The following is a 26,435-nucleotide window of genomic DNA, read 5'->3' on the forward strand; positions in this document are numbered from 1 at the left end:
GGCGGGCCGGGCGCGGAGCGGACACGTGGCAGCAGCGGTGGTAGCAGACCGGGCAGCCGCGGGCCGCCCTCCTCCTCTCCCTCCGTGCCTGCCTCCCGGCGGCGGCCCCCGCGCCCGCTCCTCGGCCCCGCGGGCCCCCGGCCGGCCGGGCGCCGCTCCTCGCGTCTCTCCCTCCTGTAGCCGACCGGCCGGGCGCGCGGGCGCCGCGCTGCGCCGCCATGGGGAAGGGGGTGAGTGTCGGGCTGCGGCGGGCGGGAAGGAAGTCGGCGGCAGCCTGGCGGGCGGGCGGGCCCGGCGGCGGGGGAGGAGGAGGGCGGGGGACGCGGGCCGCCCCGCCGGGAGCGGCCCGAGCGCAGCCCCGCTCCCCCTTCCGGGCCCCGGGCCCCGGGCCCCGCCCCGCGCCCGCCCTGCCCCGAGCGGCCGGTCCTGCCGCGGCCGGCGCCGGCGGGCGGCCCCGGGGGCTCTGGGGCGCCGCGGGCCCCGGAGGCAGCGCGGGCCCCGCCGACGGCGGGCGGGCGGGCGTGACGTCCCCGCCCCGCGCGGGGCCCGCCTCGCGGCCCCGGGCCTTCCGGACGTGCGGGCCTCCGGCGCCCTGGCGGGGCCGGCGGGGACCCGAGGCCGGGCGCAGGCGGCGGCGACCGGCGCCTCCCCGGCCCCGACCCCCGGGCGGCCCGAGGCTCCCGTGGAAGGGCGCGGGGTGGGGACCTCTTCGTGTGCGCCCCGGAGAGTGAGTGTGCGCGCGTGTGAGTTGTTCCCGGGACTTGAACTCGGGACTCAGAGGCCGTTCTCGGCTGGTTCCTGCGCCTCGGTCGTTCGTTGGAGCTGAGCCACCTCGCTCTCTGCCCCCTCCTGAGGAGCACAGGTGTGATCCCGAGCGGGTGGCTGGGGCTTCTTGGCGAGGTGTAGGCCTGGGCGGTGCGTGGGGACCCCAGGGGCGCGCCGCGTGGTGGGTGGGGCGGGGGGCCCGCTGTGGAGGGCCGGTCTGCAACCCAGGACCTGCTCCCACCCTGGAACCGGGCCCCACCCCTCGAACATGGGACGGGCCTGGTAATCCGTTCTTGATTCACAACTCCTTTTGTCCCTTCTTTAAAAAAAAGAAAAATCTTCCGAAAGTTAATTTCCTTGGAGAAGGGAGCGTTGTCGGGGAGGAAGGGCAAAGATCTCTGGCGAGCAGGAGCCGTGGAAAGGTCACACTTTGCCCAAGGTCAAGTAGAGATTTCCTCAAGGTCAAATGGTTGGCGAGTGGCCACCGAGCCCGAGGTACCTGTGGTTCTCTGCCTAAACTTACCGGGTCACTCCTTGTCTGTGATCATGGAGTTCTCAGGTGGTTCTTTGGATGAACCTGGTGTATTTGTGATCTAGCCTCAGTGGTCAGTTAAGCAGAGGAGAAGCTGAAGTTACTCGAGGATGTCTAGCCCCCCCCCTCTTCCAGTGAGGTACATGGTGCTTCAGTCACACCCAGATGGGCCCGGGCAGGGTCACCCCAGCAGCCTGATGGGATCCTGACCAAATGTCCAGGGGCCAGCAGGCTCCCGGTTGTGTTTGGCACAAGATGGCACGGCGCCCTCACTCTTGGGGGGGGGGGTTGTGCTGCACTGAATGTTCAGTTGCTATGGGGGGTGGGGGCTTGCTGGTGACTGACTGTAATCCAAGTGCTCCAGAGAATATTGCATACTAAAGGGTTGGGATTTTTCCACATGGGGTTACAGTGTGGGTGGGGTATGACCAAACCGCTGAGAATCGTTAGCCAGGAAGCCTGTTGGCAGCTAATTTTTAAAGTCATTGTTATTTTTCTCTTGCCTCCCCTCCCTTTTCTCAATGCCCTTTAGGACTGGGGTTTTGGTGGGGTTTCAGGTGTTTGTCCTTAAATAATCTAGGTTCCCAAGCTCCTGGAAAGAAAATAAAGGAACAAATGCTGAATCATTGCTTGGTGAAATAGGATTTGCTCCCCCCCCCTTATTTTCCCCTCATTGGGTAGTTTTGTTGTTTTTATTGCCAATGACTTGGCTTAAGGCCTCAGGCCTACCACCCACAGCATAACTGTTCAGGAGCCCCAAGATGGTTTTCTTAGGTTCATAGAAGATGGTTGGGGAGCTAGCTATTCACTGCTCTTCCCAGCTTGAGTTTGAAGATTAACTTGGGTACCTGGAAAATAAGTCATAGCTTCTGGGTTGTGATGTACAGAGGTTCAGGTACGGAGTGTACAGAGATGGACTCAGCAGAACTCCTGCTTGGATGTAACAATAGCAGCTGCCCTTTGGAAGCTCAGCTTGACTGAGTGTGACTAAATATCCTCTGGCTGCTATAAAGCTAGTGCTTTAGACTGAAAAACACTGTAAGGCGGTCTTCCCAGTGGGGAGTTGCCAGAGCTGGCCAGGGCGGATGGACCAATGGGCCAGTCACAGGAGGCAAGGGTGACCAGCTGGGTGGGGCGAGGAGAGAGGTACCGGTGCTGGCTCAGCAGGAGTGTATTGGGGTCTCTTGTACCCTGTTAAAGCTTCAACCTCTCTTGGTAACTATTTGTTGATTTATGGTGTCTCTGCTAGTAAGTTTGTAGCACTTGAGTGAGTCACCTTCAAGTGGGAGAGTAGGAAAGGGGGAGGCCTGCAACCTAAACTGGAGGAGATGTGGAAATCAGCCCCAAAGATAACTTAGAAAACCCACTCCCAGAGGGAGACTTGTGTTTGTCATCCCAGCCACTCAAAAAGTGAGATCTGAGGAGTTCAGAGCCAGCCTATGTAACCCACGAGAGTCTTATCACCAGTTAGCCAGCAGTGTCCAAAGGGAATGAAGGTATGGCTCAAGTGGTAGAGAACCAGCCCTCAGCCTGGAGCAAAAAGGCCTAGCTAGGGACGACCAGCCCCCAGGCCCTGAGTTCAAGGTCCAGTTACTGGGACATTTTTTTTTTTAATACTATAGTGTCTATCCAGGTGAGGACTAAACCTTCTATCCAGGTGAGGACTAAACCTTAAAATAAAAAGTTCCCTAGGATTGTTATTTTGTGATCACGTTTAAAAATAAAAAGTGGGTTCAACATTGTAAGCATGGGAGACTTGGTTGTGCTTCCTACCTGCCCCATTGTATGCCCGTACAGGTCATTGCTATTGATTAGTAACAAGTACACAAGACAGACTGACTTCTCAATTCTAGCTTTTGTTTATCTTTTTTTTTTTTTTTTTGGAGATATGGAAAAGTAATAAAATGGTTGCATCCTTTGAGAGCAAAGAGATTTATAAAAAGAAAAGCCCAAAGCCCTGCCCAGGCCCAGGATCTAGTGGAGTAATCTGGGCTCTGTTTATAAAGCGATTCAAAATCCCCTTTGCAAAGTCACCATTGTGTCTGAGCTTACCAGGTAATCAGGCCTGAGAGCTGAGCTCTCCTCTTGAACGGAACAGCCCCTCCCGAAAAAGATTAAAAATCATTAAGGATGGAAAATAATGGGAGATAGCACTAATTGCCTCTCAGAGGAGAGGAGAGCTGGCAGTGTGTGAACAGCCAGCGTCCAGCCGTCCGGTGCGCTCTGCTTTCTACTTTCACTTTTCCACTTTTCAAAGGAAGGATGAACCAGAACCCACCGTCCGTTTTTAGTTCTGTTTTACACAAAGCAGAGGGAGCTTTTCTCAGCTCCCCCTCCCCCCTTTCTGTGTGTGTGTGTGGGGGGGGGGGGGAGGACAGGACGGAGGGAGCTGGCCAGGCCGCAGGCCAGGGGTGAAGCTCAAGTGTCAGATCAGATGGGCTCCTGCTCCCTCCTAGTAATCAGAGCGGCTGGGTTTGGATAGCAAAACACTGGCAAAATGTTTCCTTAGCCCTGCCAGCCCTGTGCAGTTTTGCATTACACCAGGAGAACGGTCCAGTTAAGTACAGGAAACAGTGTTCAAATCCACGGATGCTTTCTATGGAGAGGGGGAGGGTGGGTGTCCTAGGGCTTGAATTCTGCCTGGGAGCTGTTCCTGAGCTGTTTTTCTCAAGGCTGGTTCTCTATCACTTGAGCTACAGCTCCACTTTCAGCTTTTCTTTTTCTTTTTGGTGGTTAATTGGAGATCAGAGTGTCACAGGCTTTCCTGCCCAGGCTGGCTTCAAGCCCAGATCCCCAGATCTCAACCTCCTGAGCAGCTAGGATTACAGGCGTGAGCCACCAGCACCTGGCTCTGCTTAGATTCCTTTTTTGTGCGTTTCTGGGGTAGGCTATGAATTGAGGGGAGTGTGAGGGGAGTGTGGTCTCTGTCTGGGGAGAGACGTGTTCTCTGTGTGTGACTCGTGGGAGTGCACGGGTTCCTGGCATTTATTTGATGTGTGGAGGCGAGGGCTGCCCTCAGCCTTCATGTCTCTGTTTTGGTTTCATTTGGTTCTTGAGCTGAGGAATTTTCTCTTATCTAGTAGAAGACTGGGTCCCTTCTTGACTAAGCAATGACATGTATCTGGGCATTGTCTATTTGGCTGAACTCAACCCTGAGAGCTCTGTGGCTCAGCTTTGTCTTCATGTGGGTGCTTGGGTCCTGTGAGCTGCCCCCTGGGTGTTGACTCTGCAGTCTGAAGTCTTGGTGTTGTCGGTGGCCCTAGGGCACTTTCCAGCTTTCCCTCTGGTGTTTTTTTTTTCCTTTATCCTCCAATGCCATGCTTTCCTGGCACTGTGTTTGTTTTACCATTCCAACTAAACATTATGTTTCTTTAGGCCTGGATGCCTTTGTTCCCTGCAGCCCAGCCATCATTTTCCTAGTTTGAGCTTCAGGATAGCAGTTAAAGAAGCCCTCAGAAGCCGGGCACTGATGGCTCACGTTTGTCATCCTAGCTACTCAGGAGGCTGAGGTCTGAGGATCGAGGTTCAAAGCCAGCCGGGGTAGGAAAGTCCATGAGACTTGTACCCCTTGAACTTTTCTGCTCAAGAATAGCACTCTACCACTTGAGCCACAGCCCCACCTTTGGATTTTTGCTGGTTAATCAGAGATAAGAATCTTGAACCCTGATCCTCCACCAAATTCCAGCCTTCTGAGGATTACAGGCACGGGCGGCCTCCAGTAGGGGGCTTTGCAGCATAGATGGGGGGTGTGGGCTGGTGATAGACTGCATGCAGGACAGTAGGTCGAGGGAGCAAACCCCAGGTGGGGTCTGAGCTCTGTTCTTTGTTCCTGCTGGCTGCATCCCAAGTTTAGAGATACTGACCCAGGCACACGGCAGGGCCGGGCCGGGCCAGTCTGTCCTCCAGCAGCCAGTGCATCTGGGAGAGGAGAGGAGAGGAGCGCCAGACCCGGTGCTCCCTGGGCTTCTACCCCCTCCCCTGGGCTGGAGCACAGTTACAGCTCTGCCCAGGTCGCTGCAGCCCACAGATCCCTGGCTGGAAACCACCTGGCTCATAAACGGTGTTTTAGGAGCAATTGGAAATGGAATATTTTATTACTGTCATAAACTGTATACAGCTGTATCTTTTCTCAATTGGCATTGTTTCGTTTCATTTTCAGTTGATTTTTTTTTGCAGGGAGGAGGGAACAGGGATCTCAGTGCCTTGGCACTGTCCTTTAGCTTTTTTGCTGAAGGCTGGTGCTCTACCCTTTGAGCCATAGCTCGACTTCCAGCTTTTTGCTAGCTAGTTGTAGATAAGAGTGTCCGACTTTTCTGCGCAGGCTGGATTTGAGCCTCAAGTATCTGGGATTACATGAGTGAGCACCAGTGCCTGGCTTGTTTGTTTTCTGTGGTGCTGGAGATTGGGGATTGGGCTGTGCTCTGTCACTGAGCCAGTAGAAAATACCCACCCTTAGGGGTTTTTGTTTTGTTTGGTTTTGTGTGTTGCTTTAAGGGTGAAAGGCTTTCTTTCCACTGGCAGTAGGAATGGCAGTGTTGCAAATGTTCAATAGGAGGAATGAGGGCTTTGCCCGCACTCCTGCCTTGGGTGCTGGGACTGTGCAGAACTCCCGGGCCCCATGGCTTTGCTGACAGCACCCAGAACAGGCTCCTAGGCAACCTGCGAGCCCAGCTTCCTGCCGGGTGGCGCTTGCCAAATTGAGTTCCGAGATGCTCTTGGCTGTCGTGCGCTGCTGCCTCATGGGGCAGTTCTTCCACCCACCCCTCACCCGAGCCAGCTAGCCTAAAGCTTTGGTTTTAGGTTTTTGCACACTGTCGGTTTTTTTGACAACCAGACTCTCACAGGGCCTCTGGGGGTGCTTTGGTGATTGTGCCAGGAGTGGATGCGGTATTAGGAAGGGGAGACTGAGGCAGAGGCATGCCAGCTGCCTTAGCGCCATCCCCAGGGTTGGATTTGAGCAGGCGTGGTAAGGAGGGGTGAGGATACGCTCCTCCCTCCCTGAGGGCCCCAACCCCTTCCAAGCCTGCCCCCTGCCCCACCAAGGCCAGGGGTGCGTTGATCCATGGGTCTCAGGCGGTTGACAAGACTCCATCCAGGGTGGCGTGGAAGCTCTTCTCCCCACAAAGCCCGTGTGCCCACCATCTTAGCTGCTGTTTTGGGGGAACTTTTCTTAGCTGTCACTCACCATTCCTCTTGTAGGGGACTCATTACCAAGGAAGAGGAAGCAGTGAGTTCCCCTCTGGATGCTCTCAGGAACATTTGAAAGTGGGCCTTAACATGTCTTTCCTTTCCTCCTGCCCAGAACTTTCCATCTGTGGGGCCTCTTGCCTCACTCCAGTGCAGCGATAGCAGAGTTCTAGGCTGTGGAATCCCCAGGAAGCCCAATGAGGTCACGGTGGGGGCCTGAGTGGAGCGGCCACCCAGGACCAGCCACCGCCCTGCCGCCGGGCTGTGACTTCCCTGTTCTTAAATTAGAATGGAAAATCCGGTGATGACCCAGGACCAGGCCTCCTGCGACTTCACCCCTGGTGCTGTGGAGGGTGGGATCCTGGCCCCCTGGTCGCTCCTACTGGCCAGCGCAGGCGTGACGGGCACCAATGAGTGGGAAGGTCACTGGAGGTCATGGAAATCAAGGAAGCCCCATTTTTGGTGTCATTTCGCCATGGATGGACATCCCTGAGTGTCTTTAAAGCAAATAGAAACAGTTGTATGACCCAATCTTACCAGCTCCCGGTCCTGCACCCTGTTCTCTCCTCACACAGACGCAAGACTTGCACCAGGGAGTCTAGTAGAATCTGATGGGAACTTAAATATCACTGCACCGCCCCCACCCCACGTACATCCAGATAAATTAGTATGATGTTACCGTTTTATTAGTGGAGGACTGAGCCGCGTGAGCAGCCTATTTCTGGACAAACATTGCCTAGTGAGAAAACTGATGTGAAGAAAAGGAAGTCTCTCTCACGGTGATGCCTCCTGTATCCCTCTCGTCCGCCTTCCCTAGCAGGAGTTACTGAAGAGTTTGTTAGGGGCCCTGGATTCCCAGCTAACCTGACCAGTGGTAGCTGCAAAGCCACCAGGCACATATTTAACAAGTGGTGATAATGTTTGACTGTGCAAGGCCTAGCTGCTCGGTAATACTGTCTGTCCTGTCTGTCTCTCTCCCTCCCTATCTCCCTTTACCCTTCTCCCTCTCTCCTCCCCCCTTTCTGAACAAAAGCATTCAGAATGTACAGGTGGAAAAACAGAGGTCTTACCTCTGATTTTCATTTAACAGTCACCTTACTTAAAAACTTGTGAAGCTATATTTTAACGAAGCACTGGTGGTTCACCCACATACTCTTACATACTCTTAGCTACTCAGGAGGTTGAAATCGGAGACTCACTGTTTGAAGCTAGTCTGCACAGAAAAGTCCTTGAGACTCTTAATTAACCAGCCAAAAAACTGGAAGTGGAGGTGTGGCTCACGTGGTAGAATACCATCCTTGAGCGAAAAAACCTGAATCCTGAGTTCAAGCCCCAATACTAGTACAAAGAAAAATCAATAGAAACTGGCGCGTGTTTTTATATCGATTCTAAGTAATCGTGCTTCCCCACGAAGTGTGTGGAAGACATCCCACAGGAGACGGTGGTTCCTCTTTAGGAGGAGCCCTGTTTAGCTTGGGTTTTTTTCTAATTCTCCTTGCTTTTATTGTGTTGCATATTGATTGCTTTTCATTTTCACTTGAACCCCAAGAGCGGCACAGTTAGGACGTTTGCCAGTGCGGTTGCACCATGGCGAGGAGAACATCAGGAATGTGGACTATCTTTAGGCCTGCTCCTTTCTGGAGATAAGAGGAAAACCCCCACCTCACTCTCCCACGAGACAGTACCTGTCCCAGCGCCAGCAGCCACAGAGCTTAGTGATACGGTCAATGCTTACCTCCAACACGAATAGCATCCCATCTCCAAGTGACCAGTGAGAGGAGGGTTTTCTCTGGGAGTCTTGAGTTCAAATCAATGTTGTCTCGCAGCTGTAGGGGTTGTGACTGTTGCATGTCGCTTTGGGGGCGGGTTTGCACGTCAGCACCACACAGTGCTGTCTGGATACGCGTTCCTAAGCGTTGCTATAGGCACTCTTGATGTACCTCAGGAAGCCAGAAATGGCTGAGAGGCCACATGTGAAGACAATTGCTGATGCCACCTTGTATCCCTCCAAGCTAGCTGGGGGAGGAGCCTGGTCCCCCAACTTGAATTTGGGACCGAGTTCGACTTCATGGAGATAAGCTCAGGCGTCTTAAATCAGGCTGGGGGAGTGGAGTTATCTAAATTTAAAGTAAGGAGGCAACATTTGCTCTAAAAATGCTCTCAAAATTCTTGTGGCTCTGGAGAGGCGTGGGTGGATCCTGTGAATTGCACAGCGAGGCACATGCTCTTCTGACATCTTGCCTAAGTCAAAACATTTCCAGCAACTTTCATTTGGAAAGATTTTAGGGACTTCCATTTTTTGCGTGGTGTGTGTGTGGCGGGGGGGGGGGTGGTTCTTGAAGAATTTTAGGGTCTCTAAGCTCATCCAAGAAGATGAACTGGTCAGTGTCATTACAACAACACATGATGTGCTTGCAATGAGCATTTACTCCTTCCCCAAAGTGCAGAGTTTGTGTCTGTGTGCTTCTGAAGGGAAAACAAACTTGAGAGTTACTGACTTACTGGAGGAATGCTGGACTGTGTTGGAGACAAGATGTGCAAGCTGTGTGAGCAGGGGGCACACGGGAAGAGCAAGTCTGCGCCTGGCAAGGATGGTTTGATCCTCTCGGTGTGAACATGGGAGGGTACCGGACAGGGATCTGTGCCCACAGGGCTTGTCCCGTGCTCTGCTCATGGGAGTGAGGCCAGCTGAGGCCTGCCTCGACCCAGGGCAGGATCTATGCTCACAGCTTGGTGTGGTGTGTGGCATAAATGTGAACATGTGCATAAGGGCTGTCCCTGTATTACACTCTGTGACCCTTCCAGATAGCTGCTGTCCCTAAAGCCACCTTGACCCCAGAAAACCTTCAGTTTCTGTAGCTGTGCAGAGCTCATGGCCTTTGTTTCCCATGTTCTCTCATAGGCTGGACGTGATAAATATGAACCCGCTGCCATTTCTGAACATGGAGACAAAAAGGGGAAAAAGGCCAAGAAAGACAGGGACATGGATGAACTTAAGAAGGAAGTTTCTATGGTACGTACTGCAGTGTGTGTGTGTGTGTGTGTGTGTGTGTGTGTGAAATTTTGCTTTAAAAAAATAATTGCAGAAAACCCAAGAGATTCTTTAATTCCAAATAACAAGCAACATGCAGAAGTGAGCTGTGGTTCAAGTGGTAGAGCACCAGCGTTGAGCGAAAAAGCCAAGCAAGATCCCAAGGCCCAGAGTTCAAGTCCCAGGATTGACACACAGTGGTGCTAGAGAGTTGTTAGTTTTTTGTTTGCACTGGCTTCACCAGAAGCTTGCAGAAAGAGCTGAGGCTGATGTTCTCTGGATTAAAATCACCTGGGCAAGCCAGGTGCTGGCGGCTCCCATCTGACATCCTAGCTACACAGGAGGTTGAGATTTGAGGATTGAAATTCAAAGCCAGCAGGGCAGAAAAGTCTGTGACTCTTATCTCCAGTTAACCACTCAAAAAACAGAAGTGGTAGAGCACCAACCTTGAGCAAAAAGAGTTCAGGGACAGTGCCCAGTCCCTGAGTTCAAGCCCCATAACCAAAAAGCCTACCTGGGCAGAGAGGCCCCTCCCTCCTGACTGAGGTCACTAAGTGCCTGGGGTTTCTATGACTTAGTGTGGCAGCACCCGTTAGCCACCCCTGACAGAAAACTCCAGGAGATGGTGTGAGCTGTTGGACAACTGTGGAGAACAGACCAGTCAGGACACCTGGTGTGGATGGAGTTTTTGTTCTTTTTAATGTTACAGTATTTCATTGTTTCTGTTGCCCCTTAGGATGACCATAAACTTAGCCTGGATGAGCTCCACCGGAAGTATGGAACAGACTTGAGCCGAGTATGTTCTCCTTTGAAACTCTGCACCCGATCTCACGTTGCCTCCATGCCCCCTCAGATCTGCTCTGGGGGCCTCTGGGGAGCCCTAGAGACAGCCACCATCTGAGTGTCTTACCAGGGACAGTGCACCTGGCCTGCGCTTTCATGGGGGCTCCCGAGCAGGCGTCTCCCTGTCACGTCTCTGAGGCGGCCAAGTTGTCTCCAAGATCACCTGTCTCCCCTGGGGATAATGGAGGCGCTCCCTTTAGTCGGTTGAGTCTTCAGCAGTCATTTCTTCATATGTTTCCCGGCCTGGCTCACTGCTGTGTGTTGGAACCTTGGTGGTTAAATCATCTACTTAAAACCTTTGTGTAAAATCCAGAGGTGCTGGATGCTGGCGGCTCACACCTATAACTCTAGCAACCTGGGAGAGATGGGGGATAGGCTTCAAAGCCAAGCCCGGACAGGAGAGTCTGAGATGCCAACTAACCACCAGATATCCACAAGTGGTGCCTGTGGCTCAAAGCGGTAGAGCGTTAGCCTTGAACAGAAAAGCTCAGGGACAGCACCCAGGCCCTGAGTTTATTTGTGGGGGAGTTCGAGCTTATCGGACCTGTGGAGGCAGAGCATCATGGGAGTTGTGTACCTAGGAACCCACTGGTGCTTCCTTGGCTCTACAGCTCAGGACACCCTTTATTACTGGTTTTGTTTGGTTTTAATTGCTGAGTAGTAGCTTGTGAACACAGCCACCCTCGGCCTTGTGTATTTTCCTCAGGGCTTAACAACTGCACGCGCCGCTGAGATTCTGGCCAGGGACGGCCCCAACGCCCTCACCCCCCCGCCCACCACCCCCGAGTGGGTTAAGTTTTGCCGGCAGCTCTTTGGGGGCTTCTCCATGTTGCTGTGGATCGGGGCGATCCTTTGTTTCTTGGCTTACGGCATCCAGGCTGCTACGGAAGAGGAGCCTCAGAATGATAACGTGAGCCACGTCGTGGTGGCATGGGCTGGCGGGCGCATAGGGCCCTTCAGCCTCTGCCCCTGCTTCTCCTCCACACGGGGTGTCTTCTCCTCTTCTCTTCCCCTCAATCTCCTTTTTGGAAGCTTTGGTCTTGCTTGCATACCTGGTTTTTCTCAGCCAGGAAGCACCTGAATGCTCGGTCTCTGTCCTGAGTCCTGAGGCCTAGCTCTCCCCTCCCCCAGCTCTGTCTCTGTGTAACTCCCCCTCACACACACACACACCCCGCCTTTCCTCCCCCATCCCCCAGCTATATCACTAACTCTCCCTTCCCCCGGCTGTATTCTAACTGTCCTTCCCCCACAGCTGTATCTTGGTGTGGTACTCTCCGCGGTGGTCATTATAACCGGTTGCTTCTCCTACTACCAAGAAGCCAAAAGCTCAAAGATCATGGAGTCCTTCAAAAACATGGTCCCTCAGGTACTTGTCACAGTGGTCCTCCTTCCTTCCCACTCTCAAAATGGGAAATAATGTGGGGTTGCAGTTTTCTAAATTTTAGTCTGGGCACCAATGTAATCTCAGCTACTCAGGGCACTAAGATCTGGAGGATTGTGGTTCAGAGCTAACCTGGGCAGGGAAGTCTGTGAGACTCCAGTTGACCAGCAAAAGGCTAGAAGTGGTAGAGCTCCAGCCTTGAGCTTTTGAAAAGCCAAGTGAGCATGAGGCCCTGAGGTCAAGAACCGGTACCGCACTGGAAAAGAAATGTGCCAGCCACAGAGCAAGCACAGTAAGAAAAGTAACTTAAGTAAGTTGAGCAGCCTTTTATGTCTGGTCAGAAGCTGAGCGCTGTCTTATCTGTGCACTCTTTATAACTAGTAGGTCACCGGTCCTCTAGTTCTCTTGAGCTGCATGCTTTCCTCGGCACCCATTGAACGGTGTAAAGCGCTTCTCCTTCCACAGCAAGCCCTGGTGATTCGCAATGGGGAGAAAATGAGCATCAATGCGGAGGAGGTTGTCGTTGGGGACCTGGTGGAGGTGAAGGGCGGAGACCGCATCCCTGCAGACCTCAGAATCATATCTGCAAACGGCTGCAAGGTAGATTTTGAGCAGAGCTGCTCGAGGCCCAGGCAGTGCTGGAGGTGCCACAGCCTTACGTCCCTGCTGGTCCCCACAGGTGGACAACTCCTCCCTCACCGGCGAGTCAGAGCCGCAGACGAGGTCTCCAGACTTCACCAACGAGAACCCCCTGGAGACGAGGAACATCGCCTTCTTTTCCACCAACTGCGTGGAAGGTAGGCCACTCGAGGGCACTCCCAGCGGGGTCTGGCCCTTCTCGTGGGCCATGTGGCTGTTCCCTCTGCGCAGCATGGAGGTGGGCACAGCCCGGCTGTCCATCCACTCTCCCCTCCCACGCCAGGCCTGCCCAGCATTGTGGGGCTGGCCTGCCACTGCACACACTTGCGGGCGTCCCTTTGCCGGTATGAGACTGCACATGACAGCCATGCCCTGCTGTGCCCCCAGGCACCGCCCGCGGCATTGTGGTATATACCGGGGACCGCACGGTGATGGGGAGGATCGCCACACTGGCTTCGGGGCTGGAAGGCGGCCAGACCCCCATCGCCGCTGAAATCGAGCACTTCATCCACCTTATTACGGGCGTGGCCGTGTTCCTGGGGGTATCCTTCTTCATCCTGTCCCTCATCCTCGAGTACACCTGGCTGGAGGCCGTCATCTTCCTCATCGGCATCATCGTGGCCAATGTGCCGGAAGGCCTGCTGGCTACTGTCACGGTGAGCGGCTTGGGAGGAGCTGGGCGCAGTGGCTCACACCTGTGATCCTAGCTGCTTGGGAGGCTGAGGTGGGAGGCTCCAAGTTGGAAGCCAGCTCAGCAGGTATGTCTGGGAGACTACCTGCAATCAACCACAAGCTGGACTTAGAGCTGTGACTCAAATGGTAGAGCACTCAAACCTCAGGATGGACACCAAATAAAGGCCTGGCTCAGAAGGTGGCGGGTCATGCAGCAGAATGGGCAGGGGATAGAATGGGCAGAGTCATGGCTAGTGTTATTTTTCTTGGTAGCACCCACTGGAGGTGCAGGAGCCCCATGTCTGTGGCCCTCATGTGTACTCAGATCTCAGAGAAGGCTGGACAGAGGGAGAGTTAGGGTCAGATTTAGCAGGAGTTGGGGGAATGGCAATCTGGCTGAGTGGCACCATGGGGTTCCAGGTCTGTCTGACGCTGACCGCCAAGCGCATGGCTCGAAAGAACTGCTTAGTGAAGAACCTGGAGGCCGTGGAGACTCTGGGCTCCACCTCCACCATCTGCTCCGACAAGACTGGAACCCTGACCCAGAACCGGATGACAGTGGCCCACATGTGGTTCGACAATCAGATCCACGAGGCTGACACAACTGAGAACCAGAGTGGTGAGCACCACCTACCCGCCCGCCTCAGAGGCTCTCTTAATTTCCACCATTTGTTAAGAAATGCTGAGGTTAATAGAGAAATCCATCTTGCGCATATGGACTGGAATTAGTTTTATTAAGCAAGATACCAGCGGGTGCTGGTGGCTCACACCTGTAATCCTAGCTGCTCAGGAGGCTGATCTCTGAGGATCATGATTCAAATTCAGGCTGGGTAAAGACAGTAGAGCTGTGGTTTAAGTAGTAGTAGAGTACTAGTCTTGAACAGAAAGCTAAGGGGACAGTACCCAGGCCCTGAGTTCAAGACTTGGTACTGTCACAATAAATTAAACGAACAAATACATGAATAACGTTGGAGCTTGTGGTGGGACTAGAAGAACTAGGAACGCAGCGTCATGCTGAGTTAATGCGTCCTTGTCTGTCTCGTTCTGTCGCCTCCAGGTGTCTCTTTCGACAAGACCTCAGCTACCTGGCTTGCTCTGTCCAGAATTGCAGGTCTTTGTAACAGAGCTGTGTTCCAGGCTAACCAGGAAAACCTCCCCATCCTTAAGGTACGCTCCAGAGCCCCTCAAACACTGCCATCAGGACTGGGATTTGAACTCAGGATCTCTCCACTTAGGCCACACTGCCCCCTCTACCCCCAGCCCCACTGAGCTTTGCTTCATATAGCACCCTGCTCAGGTGACAGGTTCCCTGTGTGTAGAATTGTCTTGCCTACATCTTTCAGTGTGCCATGGGAGATGAAGGAGAAATTTGTCCCAAGCCAGGTCCAGGCCAGAGAAATGACAGTTCTTGTGTGGGGGACAGACTGGTTAGACTGGTTTTACTCAGCTGCCTTCCTAAGCATCAATAAACACAGTGGCCAGACAGGGCTGCTTGGCTGCATGATCAAATTTGCATGTCAGGCTACACTCTCAGGCCACTGGTTTTCTTAAAACAGCCCAGCAGTTTCTCTTATTTGTCTCTAGCTTGTTTATTAATGATGCGAAAATAAGATTGTAGCAGAAAGCATCACAGCCTCTTGGAATCCTCCCACAGTCTGAAATGACTGTGATTTGGCTGCGTTGCCCAAGTGGAGTGGTCCTTCCAGATGAAACTAGAACGTTCCAGAAGGACAGAAAGTAATGTAGGCCCACTGAGCTCTGAGCCCCTATTGGGCCCCACTCCCGCCCTGCCAGGCCTACTGACCTGGTACTCGGCTCATACCAAATTACCAGGGCACGTGCAGACGTGGTGGTCATGGAGATGCCAACTTGCTTGATCTCACACATGGTTGTCTTGGCCTCAGATCAGTGTTGATTTAAAGATGATGTCTATCTTGGGGGGGGAGGGGGTTAGATATGACGTGTCTGCTCCATGTTTCTCCTTACCTCAAAATGGAAGATTTCCAATCTTTGAGACTTTACCAGGCACTGGGAGCTCACGCCTGTAACCCTCACAGCTCGGGAGCCTGGTATCTGAGGATCATGGTTCAAAGCCGAGCTAGGCAGGAAAATCCATGTGACTTTTCTCGCCAATTAACTACCAAAAATCCAGAGTTGTGGCTCAAGTTTTAGGAGCCCCAGCCTTGAACTAAAAGACTATAAACAGGACGGTGCCCTGGCCCTGGGTTCAAGTCCTAATACTGGCTTACACAACTCCATTTATCTCGTGGGTTGCTGTCTGGTGTGTGTCCTTGCAGGGGTGACCTAGTATGCAGACTGCACGCATGTGTGTGCACCGGCCGCGATCTCAGGCTGTCCCCGCTTCACACCAATGACGTCCTCAGTCCCGGCTGCTTTGTCTAGTAGCTGCTCTGCTTTGCCCAGTCCCGGGGCCCTGAGCCGCTCTCTTCCCATTCTTAGGCAGTGAGCTCAGGAGACTACAGAGTTTACTCTGTGGTGGGGTCTCAGCCAGCCAAGTGTGCAGCCGAGAATCCCCTTTGGTTTGGGAAGTGATTCTGGGGGGAGAGCGGCCGGAGGACGTGGGTGGGAGGTGGGCACAGCCTGGGGCCGAGGGGACCGGAGGAAGCTGGGCTGTCTGGTGATGTTGGAATGGATTCTTCGCTCGGCAGTACCTGGGGTGGGGTGTCCATGACCAACAGCTGGTGTGTCTGTCCCCAGCGTGCGGTGGCAGGGGACGCCTCAGAGTCGGCGCTCCTCAAGTGCATCGAGGTGTGCTGCGGCTCGGTGAAGGAGATGCGGGAGAGGTACACCAAGATTGTGGAGATCCCCTTCAACTCCACCAACAAGTACCAGGTGTGTGGCGCCTTCCCCCACGGTGGCGGCTGCCGTTCTCAAGATGAGTCTCTACTGAACAGTGCTCAGCCCTTGTAAATGGTTTGGGGGTGAGGGACACACATGCACAAGTGTGAGCCCATCCCTTGTTCACACATTTCCTGCGGGACCCACTGCACGCACAGCTATATGGGAAGGCCGGCGCTGGTGGCTCCTGCCTGTCGTCCTAGCTACATAGGAAGCTGAGATCTGAGGATCACGGTTCAGACAGAAAAGTCTGAGATGAGACTCATCTCCAATTAACCTGCACATGAAAACAGCTCCAAGTGGAGCAGTGGCTCAAGTGGTAGAGCACCGGGGCTTGAGTGAGAAAGCTAAAGGACAATGTCTAGGCCCCAAGTTCAAGCCCCAGTAACTGGCACCCAAAAATAAATCGTTGGGGTTCACTGGGGAGCTTCGAGGGTACGTTCCCAGGCCTCTCCATGTGTTTTGTCAGCTCATCGTAGCATTTACGTCCAGCAAGGCAGGCAGTCCTGGCATGTGCGGTGCCAGGTGACCAGTGGGTGCAGCCGCCCAGTGACCCCCTCCCATGACTCTTCCAGCTGTCCATCCACAAGAACGCCAACACAGCTGAGCCACGTCACCTGCTGGTGATGAAGGGTGCCCCGGAAAGGATCCTGGACCGCTGCAGCACCATCCTCCTCCAGGGCAAGGAGCAGCCCCTGGATGAGGAGCTGAAGGATGCCTTCCAGAACGCCTACCTGGAGCTGGGCGGCCTCGGGGAGCGCGTGCTGGGTACGCTGGGCCCCGCGGTGGGGTCGCGCCCGGTCCCATGGGCCTTCCTCTCGCCTGCAGGGGAAATGCTTTCTTTGCTGCCTATTTTGAAATCAGTGCTGGAGAAATGTTTGGGCCCTGGGCCCTGGGAAGCCATCCTGGAGATTTTGATTCAGACTTCTTAGACCCAGGGTCCTCCATGGGGGGGCACCAGTGGGATCATGGTTCAGAGTCACTTCAGGAAGAAGAGTCTGAGACTTACCTGCAGTTAACCAGCAGGAAGCTATATCAGGGTTGTGTTTCATGTGCTCAAGTACTAGTCTTGAGGGGGAAAAGCCCAAGTACAAGGCCTTGAGTTCCAGCCCCTGCAGACACCTGTTGTTCAGGCCACAGCCTGCCCTGCCTCTTAACCTAGCTAACTCTTGGTGTGTCTGGAGCCACGCCTTTCCTCTGCTGTCCTTAGCAGAGCCAGAGCTCTGCTCACCCAGCCTCGAGGGAGGAGCGCGCCTCCTCTCCACCACTTCACCTACTTGAAAGTTCATCTTCCACTGTCCAGTGCACTTGGGAATTTGGCCTTTGTGTAATACGTTGTGGGTTGAATACAAATCATGGATGATTCTTATTCCCGTTAGCTGAAGGCAGTCAGAACCGGTTGTTCCCAGACTGAGTCACAGCCTTCCCCAACATCTGACCCCAAGCGTCTGTCTGTCCATCCATCCGTCTGTCTGTCCGTCCGTCCGCCAGAGGCTGCTGCCCCCCTGCAGTCATGCTGCCCACTCCACCCATGTTAAAGCGGCCTCTTTGCAGATGTTAATAGCTCGTGCCTGTAACATCTGAGGGTCATGGTTCAAAGCCAGCTCAGGCAGTCAAATCTGTAGGACACTTCGTCTCCAGTGAGCCAGTGAAAAGCCAGAAATAGACCTGGCTCAACTGGTTGAGCATCGCCCTTGAGTGAGGGCTAAGGGAGAGCACCCAGCCAGGCCTTGAGTGACCTCAGGGCACATGGAAGGAGTGGCCTGACCATCCTGAGTGTTGGGTAGTGGGGGGGGTGGGGAGGGCAGTGACAGGCGCTCCACAGAGCGTCTGTGGTCTGCGCTTGCCTCTGAGGAGGCATTTACTCATAGAAAATGCAGAATTGCAGAGGCCTGGCCTGGCATGAGGTGCAGCTCCGGGCAGACGCGCCTGGCAGGCACTGCTCCGGCCACATCGCGGTTACACTGCACACTTCTTGCTCCTTGGTCAGGCGAGGAAATGAATTCTGTCTTTCAGATGCCACTTACCTTGAGACCCAGGGTCTTGTTAGGACCAAGGCTGGCCTAGAACTGGACAATCCTTGAGCCTCAGCCTCCTGGAGGCTGGATCACATCCTGTTCACAAAACTAGACTTGTGAGACATGTGTTAGTACTCAGGCTTGAACTCGGGGCCTCATGCTCTTGCTTGACTTTACCCGGAGGCCAGCACTCTACCGCTTGAACCACACCTCCATCTCTAGCTTTTGGCTGCTTAATTGGAAATGAGAGTTTCACTCACTTTGCTGCCCTAGCTAGCTGGCTTGGAACCATGATCCTCAGATCTCAGCCTCCCCAGTAACTAGGATTATTAGGCATGAGCCACCAGTGCCTGACTGTCAAAACTACACACTTGTAAAAGAATATTCCAGATGAAAGTGGCAGGTGGAGCCGGGTGGCGAGCGGGCTCTGCCCACCTCACGTGGCCCCACCCTCCTCCTCCCAGGTTTCTGCCACCTTCTTCTGCCAGATGAGCAGTTTCCCGAGGGGTTCCAGTTTGACACGGATGAAGTGAATTTCCCCGTGGATAATCTCTGCTTTGTGGGGCTCATCTCTATGATCGACCCTCCCCGGGCAGCTGTTCCTGATGCCGTGGGCAAGTGCCGGAGCGCTGGGATTAAGGTAAGGCGCCCGCAGTCTCCATTGCTGGATTCATCTTGCAGGGATATGGGGTGGCACCCAGTCCGGGTTCTGGCTCACTCTCATTTCTTGCTTTAGTTGATCAGTTAGTACTAGGAGTTGAATAGCTAATGGGGAAGGAGCATCTCTACTTTTTTTTGGGGGGGGAGGCGGTCATGGGGTCTGAACTCTGGGCCTGGGCACTGTCCCTCAGCTCTTCAGCTCAAGGCTAGCACTCTACCACTTGAGCCACAGCAGTATTTCCGGCTTTTTTCTTTTTGCTTATGTGGTGCTGAGGAATCGAACCTAGGGCCTCATGCATGCAAGGCAAGCACTCTACCACTGAGCCACCTTCCCAGCCCCGCATCTCTACTTTTTAACTAAAGAAATATAAAGTACGGCTGGGAATGTGGGCTCAGTGGCAGAGTACTTGCCTAGCATGCATGAAGCCCTGGGTTCGATTCCTTAGCACCATATACACAGAAAAAGGCAGAAGTGGTGCCGTAGCTCAAGTGGTAGAACACTAGCCTTGAGCACAGAGAGGTTCAAGGGTCAGTGCCCATGCCCTGAGTTCAAACCCCATGACCAGTGACCAGCACCAAAAAAATCTTGTGTAAAAGATTTGCGTTTTTCCTTCACATTACAGTCCCTAAAGATCAGGCCAGTATAGAAAAACCACAGTTTGAAATGCCCATACAGTCCACCATAATCAGACCTTTTTTTTCTTTGTCAATTTTACAAAGTATATGTATTGATAAAAGAAAAATAGACACTATGTGTGCCACTTACTGTCCTCATGAATAAGGATAAAATCTGAGTGTTGATGGTATGGGCATTTGATTTCACAAGCGGATGCTTCTTATTACTACTAGTGTTCTTTTCCTCTGGTGTTCCGGGCTGGAGAGCCCGGTATGTGCATGTGATCGTCTTGTGTGTGGCCATTGGCTTGGAGGCCGCCTCAATATCATCCCTCCCAACAGGTCATCATGGTGACAGGAGACCATCCAATCACAGCCAAAGCCATCGCCAAAGGTGTGGGCATCATTTCAGAGGGCAACGAGACGGTAGAAGACATCGCTGCGCGCCTCAACATCCCAGTGAACCAGGTGAACCCCAGGTACGACCGGCTGGGAACTCTGGTGGCAGAGTCACAGGTTCTGGGATGGATTTGTTCTGAGCCTACTCCCCAGGCCAGAACACACCTGCCTTGTGGGCTTGTGGAGGAGCAGAAATGGGGGTGATTCTGGTTTGCTTCTGGGAAGCTGGGGTTCACAGAGGCTCAGGTCCCCCAGAGCCAGTGAAAGTCAGGAGGCACTCTTGAGGCAGTGATCTGGGGGTCTTCTGTGTGTGTGTGTGCTGCTACTGGGGCTTGCACTCAGGTCTGGCAGCTGCCCTTGAACTTTTTCACTCAATGTTGTACTCTGCCACTTGAGCCACACCTCCACATGCGGCTTTTTGCTGATTAATTGGAGATAAGACTCTCACCAACTTTTCTTGCCCAGGCTGGCTTTGAACTGCTGTTCTTAGCTCTCAGCCTCCTGAGTAGCTGAGATGGTGGGTGTGAGCCACGGCCCCCAGCTTCCAGTGTCCTGTGTCGCGCACCCCCTTAAAGTGACAGCATGCTGGTGGCGTGGCGGATGGCCGCCTGTACATTTTCTTCTTGGTTCCTGACTTCAGAGACGCCAAGGCCTGCGTGGTTCATGGCAGCGATCTGAAGGACATGACCTCTGAGCAGCTGGACGACATCTTGAAGTACCACACGGAGATCGTGTTTGCCAGGACCTCGCCCCAACAGAAGCTCATCATCGTGGAAGGTTGCCAGCGCCAGGTCAGTGAGCAAGAGGCGAGGAGGCTGTCTCTAGTGGCGCTGTAGCTCAAGTGGTAGAGCACTTGCCTTGAGCTGAAGAGCTGAGGGACAGCGCCCAGGCCCAGAGTTCAAGCCCCACGACTGACCAAAAAAAAAAAAAAAGAGAAAGAGGAGGCTGTCTCCACTGGAAGTGGAGGTGTGGCTCACCCGGTAGAGCACCATCAGCCTTAGGGTGAAAAACCTGAGAGCTTGACCCTGAGCTCAAGCCCCAGTACCAACCAAAGGGGAAAAGGCAAGGTTATGAGAGCCCGCCTCCCTCCTTCCCCATAGGGTGCCATTGTGGCCGTGACGGGAGACGGCGTCAACGATTCTCCGGCTTTGAAGAAAGCAGACATTGGTGTAGCCATGGGCATTGCCGGCTCTGACGTGTCCAAGCAGGCCGCGGACATGATCCTGCTGGACGACAACTTTGCGTCCATCGTGACGGGGGTGGAGGAAGGTGAGCGCCATGTGGGGAGGCGTCCTTGCCGCTGGCAGTCCATCCGTGGCGGCTCTGCTGTGTCGGGGGTGCCTGTCTCCACACCCAGCAGCCAAATCTTGCTTTCCTAGGTCGTCTGATCTTTGATAACTTGAAGAAATCCATCGCGTACACCCTGACCAGCAACATTCCAGAAATCACCCCCTTCCTGATATTTATTATTGCCAACATTCCACTGCCGCTGGGAACGGTCACCATCCTGTGCATCGACTTGGGCACCGACATGGTGAGCAGACCCCTCGGGCCAGGCCGGGCTGGTCTCCCAGGGTCACAGTTCAAAGCCAGCCCAGGTAGAAAAGTCTGTGAGACTCTTATCTCCCATTAACGACCAAAACACAAGAAGTAGAAGTGTAGCTCAAGCGGTAGAGCACCAGCCTTGAGTAGAGGAGCTAAGGGACAGGGCCCAGGCCCCGAGTTCCAGCCTGGGACTGACACACAACACAAACATGCTGGCATGAGGCTGGGAAGGTGGCTCAGTGGTAGAGTGCTTGCCTTGCATGAGGCCCTAGGTTCGATTCCTCAGCATCACATAAGCAAAAAGAAGCTGGAAGTGGCGCTGTGGCTCAAGTGGTAGAGCGCTAGCCTTGAGCTGAAGAGCTGAGGGACAGCACCCAGGCCCAGAGTTCAGGCCTCACAACTGGACCAAAAAAAAAAAAAAAAGCATGCCAGGCAGCAGAGCATGCTCGCTTACCATCTCCGAATCGCACGTTCTGCAGTTCTTCTTTTTAAATGCTGTCTATAACAGTCTCATGAGATAAAACCAGTTTAAAGGGGGAGAGGTGGGAATTACATTATCAGAAGGTTCATTCACACAAGTAATCCTCCCTACTCAGGCTGAGATCTCAGGATTGTAGTTCAAAGCCAGCCTGGACAGGAAAGTCCATTACTGAACAACTACCAAAAAAAATCTCAATAAATACCATTTCCTCCCCGCCCCCAGGTTCCCGCCATCTCCCTTGCTTACGAGCAAGCCGAGAGCGACATCATGAAGAGACAGCCCAGAAATCCCAAGACTGACAAGCTTGTGAACGAGCGGCTGATCAGCATGGCCTACGGGCAGATCGGTGAGCCACAGCCCCGTGCAGGCAGCTTCAAGGGGACGCGCGTGGACATGCCTGGCTTGGAGGGGGAGGGGGGGTGCTGCTGGCACAGATCCAAGTTCTGGCTTTTGCGCGCAGCTCCGCATCTTTAGTCTCACGCTGACCTGCCGAACCCCAGGATTAGAGCACTAGGAAACTTGAGGCTTTAACAATTGGCATGTGGTGCCCACCAAAGCGCAGTACTGCATGCAGCCTTGCCCACGCCTGGGTTCTGGGCCAGACTCCTGCCGGGAGCAGTGCGGTGGGCAGATAAGGTACTGCTGCTGTGGCAGCGAGGGGCAGCCGCAGTTGCGGAGGTGACTCAGCACAGGGTTGCCGTCTGCAGTCATCGCTGGTGGCCTCGGGTGACCTCCAGGGAGACCTCTCGGTTATGTAGATGAGATCTTGTCTCTGGGAACTCGGGGTGTTCCCCTCACATTGGATGCCGGAGGGGCAGGGATCCTGAAACTGGGGGGGAAGCACCAGTGCCTTGGGGAGGAGCAAGATGGCAGCATGCGAAAACTCTGAGACCAGAGCTTGGAGTTTTTTAGATTAAAAGGAGAGAAGGTAGCCCACTGCTGGAGGCGTGCAGCCCACGCCTCCGTCATAGCTGCTTAGGAGGCTGAGATCTGAGGATTCAAGTTCAAAGGTAGCTGGGGCAGAAAAGCCTTTGTTGTCTCCGACGAATCAGCAAAGAGCTGGAAATGGAGCTGTGCTGAGGCTCAGGGGTGGAGCACCAGCCTTGAACAAAATGCCAGGCCACAAGTGTGAGGCGCTGACTGGGTTCAAGCCCCAGGACCAGCACAGACACAAAATCAGGCAGGCCGATTTCTCAGAAGGCTCGTGGCCTGATGAAGTATGGGAAACGCTGTGTTCTAAGAGCAAGGTGCCTCTGTCTTCTTTTAAGCTCTTAAAAAGGAACTCAAGAAGTAGAGCCTGCCTGGGGGTCTCCACGCCTCCCTCCCCTCCCCCCATCCCCCAGCCTTCCCCAGCCAGCGCCAGCGCCGCAGCCACCAATCAGGTGACAGGGCTTGGCAGGCCTTGCCAGGTCCCACTCAGGAAGCCCCCATCTTTCCAGGCATGATCCAGGCCCTGGGCGGCTTCTTCACCTACTTCGTGATTTTGGCTGAGAACGGGTTTCTCCCGATTCACCTGCTGGGCATCCGGGTGGACTGGGATGACCGATGGATCAACGACGTGGAGGACAGCTACGGGCAGCAGTGGGTGAGTGATGGCCTGACCCCATGACCTGTGACCCAGGCCCAAGCTGCCCCTCCAGCCCCTCCCACCCCAAGACCTTGGCCACCCCGCCCCCAGCCACGTCTGCCTTGCCCTTCAGACCTACGAGCAGAGAAAGATCGTGGAGTTCACCTGCCACACGGCGTTCTTCGTGAGCATTGTGGTGGTGCAGTGGGCTGACCTGGTCATCTGCAAGACGCGGAGGAACTCCGTCTTCCAGCAGGGCATGAAGTAAGGACCGGCGCCGCGCCCAGGGAGCTGCAGAGATGGTTAAGCAACACTCTGCCACACACACACCCCCCAAAAAAATGTCACACACAAGGCCAAGTTTCCATAATTAGAAATTCAATTGGAAAAAATAGCATTCGCAGTCAGGTGTTGGTCTTGCCTGTCATCCTGACTACTCAGGAGGCTGAGATCTGAGGATCGAGGCTCAAAACCAGTTGGGGCAGGAAAGTCTGTGAGACTCTTAGCTCCAGTGAATCCACCAAAAATCTGGAAGTGGTGTTGTGGCTCAGGTGGTTGAGCGCTAGCTTTGAGCAGAAAGCTCAGGAACAGTGCCAGGCCTGGAGTTCAAGCTCCATGACCGGCACAAAAGAAGAAAAGCTAAACCTCTATTCGTGCGTTGTAAGCTCCTTTCCCCGTTGTGTTTCAGGAACAAGATCTTGATATTCGGCCTCTTTGAGGAGACGGCCCTGGCAGCCTTCCTGTCCTACTGTCCCGGCATGGGTGTGGCGCTCAGGATGTACCCCCTCAAGTGAGTGGTCCTCGGGCTGTGGCGTGGGCGCACACGCTGTGCTTTCTGGGTGGTGTGTGCAGGGATCCTGCGGCCGGGAACGGGAGGGAAGCTGGCTTGTGAGGGAGGCGGCCGGGCGAGCCCTGGCACTCACAGCCAGCGCCCAGCTGCCCTGGAGTCAGAGTCTGGCTCAGACCAGACTGCGTGTTTGGACTGCTGTGTCAGCCTCCACCGTCCCAGGCTCCGATTGCCTTCCCAAAGGAGGAAGGGTATGAGGTTGCTCCGGGGCCCCTTTTCTTTGCTAGTTTAGTGGGACTTACTGGGAGCCCTTGGCTCATTGAGTGTGGTTAGGGTGGCGTCCACACTCCATACCCCAAGTTGTCCACGAGCCTCACCAAGTGCCATCCACACCTGTGTAGGGGTCCAGCAGTATTCCCTGCCTGTGGACGTGAGGACGCATTCCTTTCTGGGTGCCGGACCCCTTCCCGCCCGGCTGTCCTGTCATGCTGCCTGGGCATCTCAGGGCCCTAGACTCCGCACTTCCCTGTCTCCATGGCCGGCCGGCGTGGCATGGCCATGCGTCTCTGTCCCCAGTGCCCCCTGCAGAGCAGGTTTGCACCAGACAGAAGATGTGACCAAGTTGAATATCATTGACCTTGCTTATCAAGGGGTCACAAAGTCGCACAGGGCTCCGCTCCTGACAGAGCTCTGCTCCTCTGCTGTGTGGGGAGGAGGTTGAGTGGGGACATAATGGTATGGAAAGAGGAGGAGCACGGCCAGTCCTCACGGAGCCCTGGGGGCTGTCACCAGGTATGCGCCCGCCCGCCAGGGAGCCTGTCTCCAGGCTGGGGCCTCAGGGCTCATGCAGGCCTCGGCTGATGGGGCTCCGCTTTTTTCAGTTCCCGGGTCTGGGACTTGGAATACACAGCAGGCTGCCCCAAACTCCATTGCCAGAAACTAAGCTCAAGTGCTGCATGGCCAGCCTGGACCCACCCCGGCGGTACTCCCACCGGGAACTGTGCCAGGACGTGAGACAGGCACCGAAAAGCCGAAGCACTTTCAGGCCAAGTGCTGGCACTGCGGCCTGTAATCCTAGCTACTCAGGAAGCTGATAACTGAGGACATGGGTTCGAAGCCAACAGGGGCAGGAAAGGTCACAGAGCTGGAAGTGGAAGTATGGCTCAAGCGGTAGAGCACCAGGCCTGTGGTCAACCCAGTACCAGTCCCAAAAAAGAGACCTTAAGCACTTGAGAAAGGGAAGAAAGGAAATGTCCACAGTTGGCACGTGTAATGTGCCCTCCTCCCTTGCAAGCCAGACAGGATGGATCATCCACCCCAGGCCTGCTAGCCCGAGAGGCAACCATCTGCCCCTAGACCCAGCGTGGACTGTCATGGGTGGTAAGCTCCCCACAGCATGTCTTTCTCTGGGTGGGCTTCGTGGATCTGAATCAGTGCCCGCCTCTCCCTGCAGGCCCACCTGGTGGTTCTGTGCCTTCCCCTACTCCCTCCTCATCTTCGTGTACGACGAAGTCCGGAAGCTCATCATCAGACGTCGCCCCGGGGGTAATTGGGTTGGGACTGGGGAGGGGGGGTGGAACCTGGACTCTCCAGGCTTTGGTTGGCTTTGCTCTTGGTGTCCCAGGCTGGTGTGAGTCAGACTGCCGGCCTTACCCAGGGTGGAGCATTGCACAGGTTGAGTTACAGGTCATATTGAAGATTTTAATATTCAGACCGGACAGTGTTGAGCCTCATCACGGCACCTTAGTCATCTCCGAGAGGCGGCTCTCGCCTGTAATCCTAGCTGCTGGGAGGGCTGTGCTTCCAGGCCAGCCTGGACAAAGAAAAGTCCAGGAGACTCTGATCTCCAGCCGAACGCTGGAAGTGGAGCTGTGGCTCCAGTGGTAGAGCACTGGCCTTGTGTCAGAAGCCTAAGGGACAGTGAGAGGGCTGAGTTCAAGGCCCCACACTGGCACCAAAAAGACAAACACAGACCATCTTCCCAGATAAAAGAGAGGGGTCCCGTGCTGAGTTTGGGGTAGCACCCACCCCACCCTGCCTTCTCCCCATGTTCCCCCCCCCCGTGTGCTGGGACCGGACCCCGATTCATGCCTCTTCTCTGCTGCCTACAGGCTGGGTGGAGAAAGAAACCTACTACTAGTCTTGTCCTGCATGCCCGGAACGCCGGGCCGCCCTCTGCATCTGCGACCCCTGTGCGCTCAGTCTGGGAACTCGGGATCACCCGGTCGGAGCACCGGAGCATGTGGGAGCTGGACGTCCGGGAATGCAGCATGTCACCGCAATGGGGGGCGGGGGGAGGGTGCCTGAAAAACAAATAAAACACCGGAGCCGGGAGCCACGAGAGCAGGGAAGGATCTCACGTGCCTTTTTGTTTTTGTAAAAAAGGAAAACCTGGGAAGGCTGAAAGAATACATTTTATATCTGGATTTTTACAATAAAGATGGTATCAGTGGA

At 54.5% G+C, this 26,435-nt stretch overlaps 1 protein-coding gene across 2 annotated transcripts; it reads left to right on the forward strand.

Moving 5' to 3' along the window:
• On the forward strand, positions 1 to 26,435 carry Atp1a1 (ATPase Na+/K+ transporting subunit alpha 1). Of its 2 annotated transcripts, none has more exons than XM_070006424.1 (23): positions 1 to 230; positions 9,387 to 9,497; positions 10,252 to 10,311; positions 11,065 to 11,268; positions 11,611 to 11,724; positions 12,205 to 12,339; positions 12,419 to 12,536; positions 12,766 to 13,034; positions 13,471 to 13,669; positions 14,108 to 14,217; positions 15,769 to 15,903; positions 16,485 to 16,677; positions 18,392 to 18,567; positions 19,545 to 19,681; positions 20,242 to 20,392; positions 20,702 to 20,870; positions 20,981 to 21,135; positions 21,850 to 21,973; positions 23,067 to 23,212; positions 23,328 to 23,458; positions 23,883 to 23,984; positions 25,435 to 25,526; positions 26,093 to 26,435. In XM_070006424.1, exons 1-23 carry the CDS (start codon positions 219 to 221, stop codon positions 26,119 to 26,121), a joined length of 3,072 nt encoding a protein of 1,023 aa, XP_069862525.1. In that variant the 5' UTR covers positions 1 to 218; the 3' UTR covers positions 26,122 to 26,435. The 2 variants fall into 2 exon arrangements, with proteins under 2 accessions (XP_069862525.1, XP_069862526.1); XM_070006425.1 differs by lacking the exon at positions 1 to 230 and adding an exon at positions 788 to 862.

The sequence above is a fragment of the Dipodomys merriami genome, unplaced genomic scaffold (genome assembly GCF_024711535.1).
Source record: "Dipodomys merriami isolate MVZ:Mamm:240054 unplaced genomic scaffold, mDipMer1.0.p SCAF_7, whole genome shotgun sequence".
Lineage (NCBI taxonomy): Eukaryota > Metazoa > Chordata > Mammalia > Rodentia > Heteromyidae > Dipodomys > Dipodomys merriami.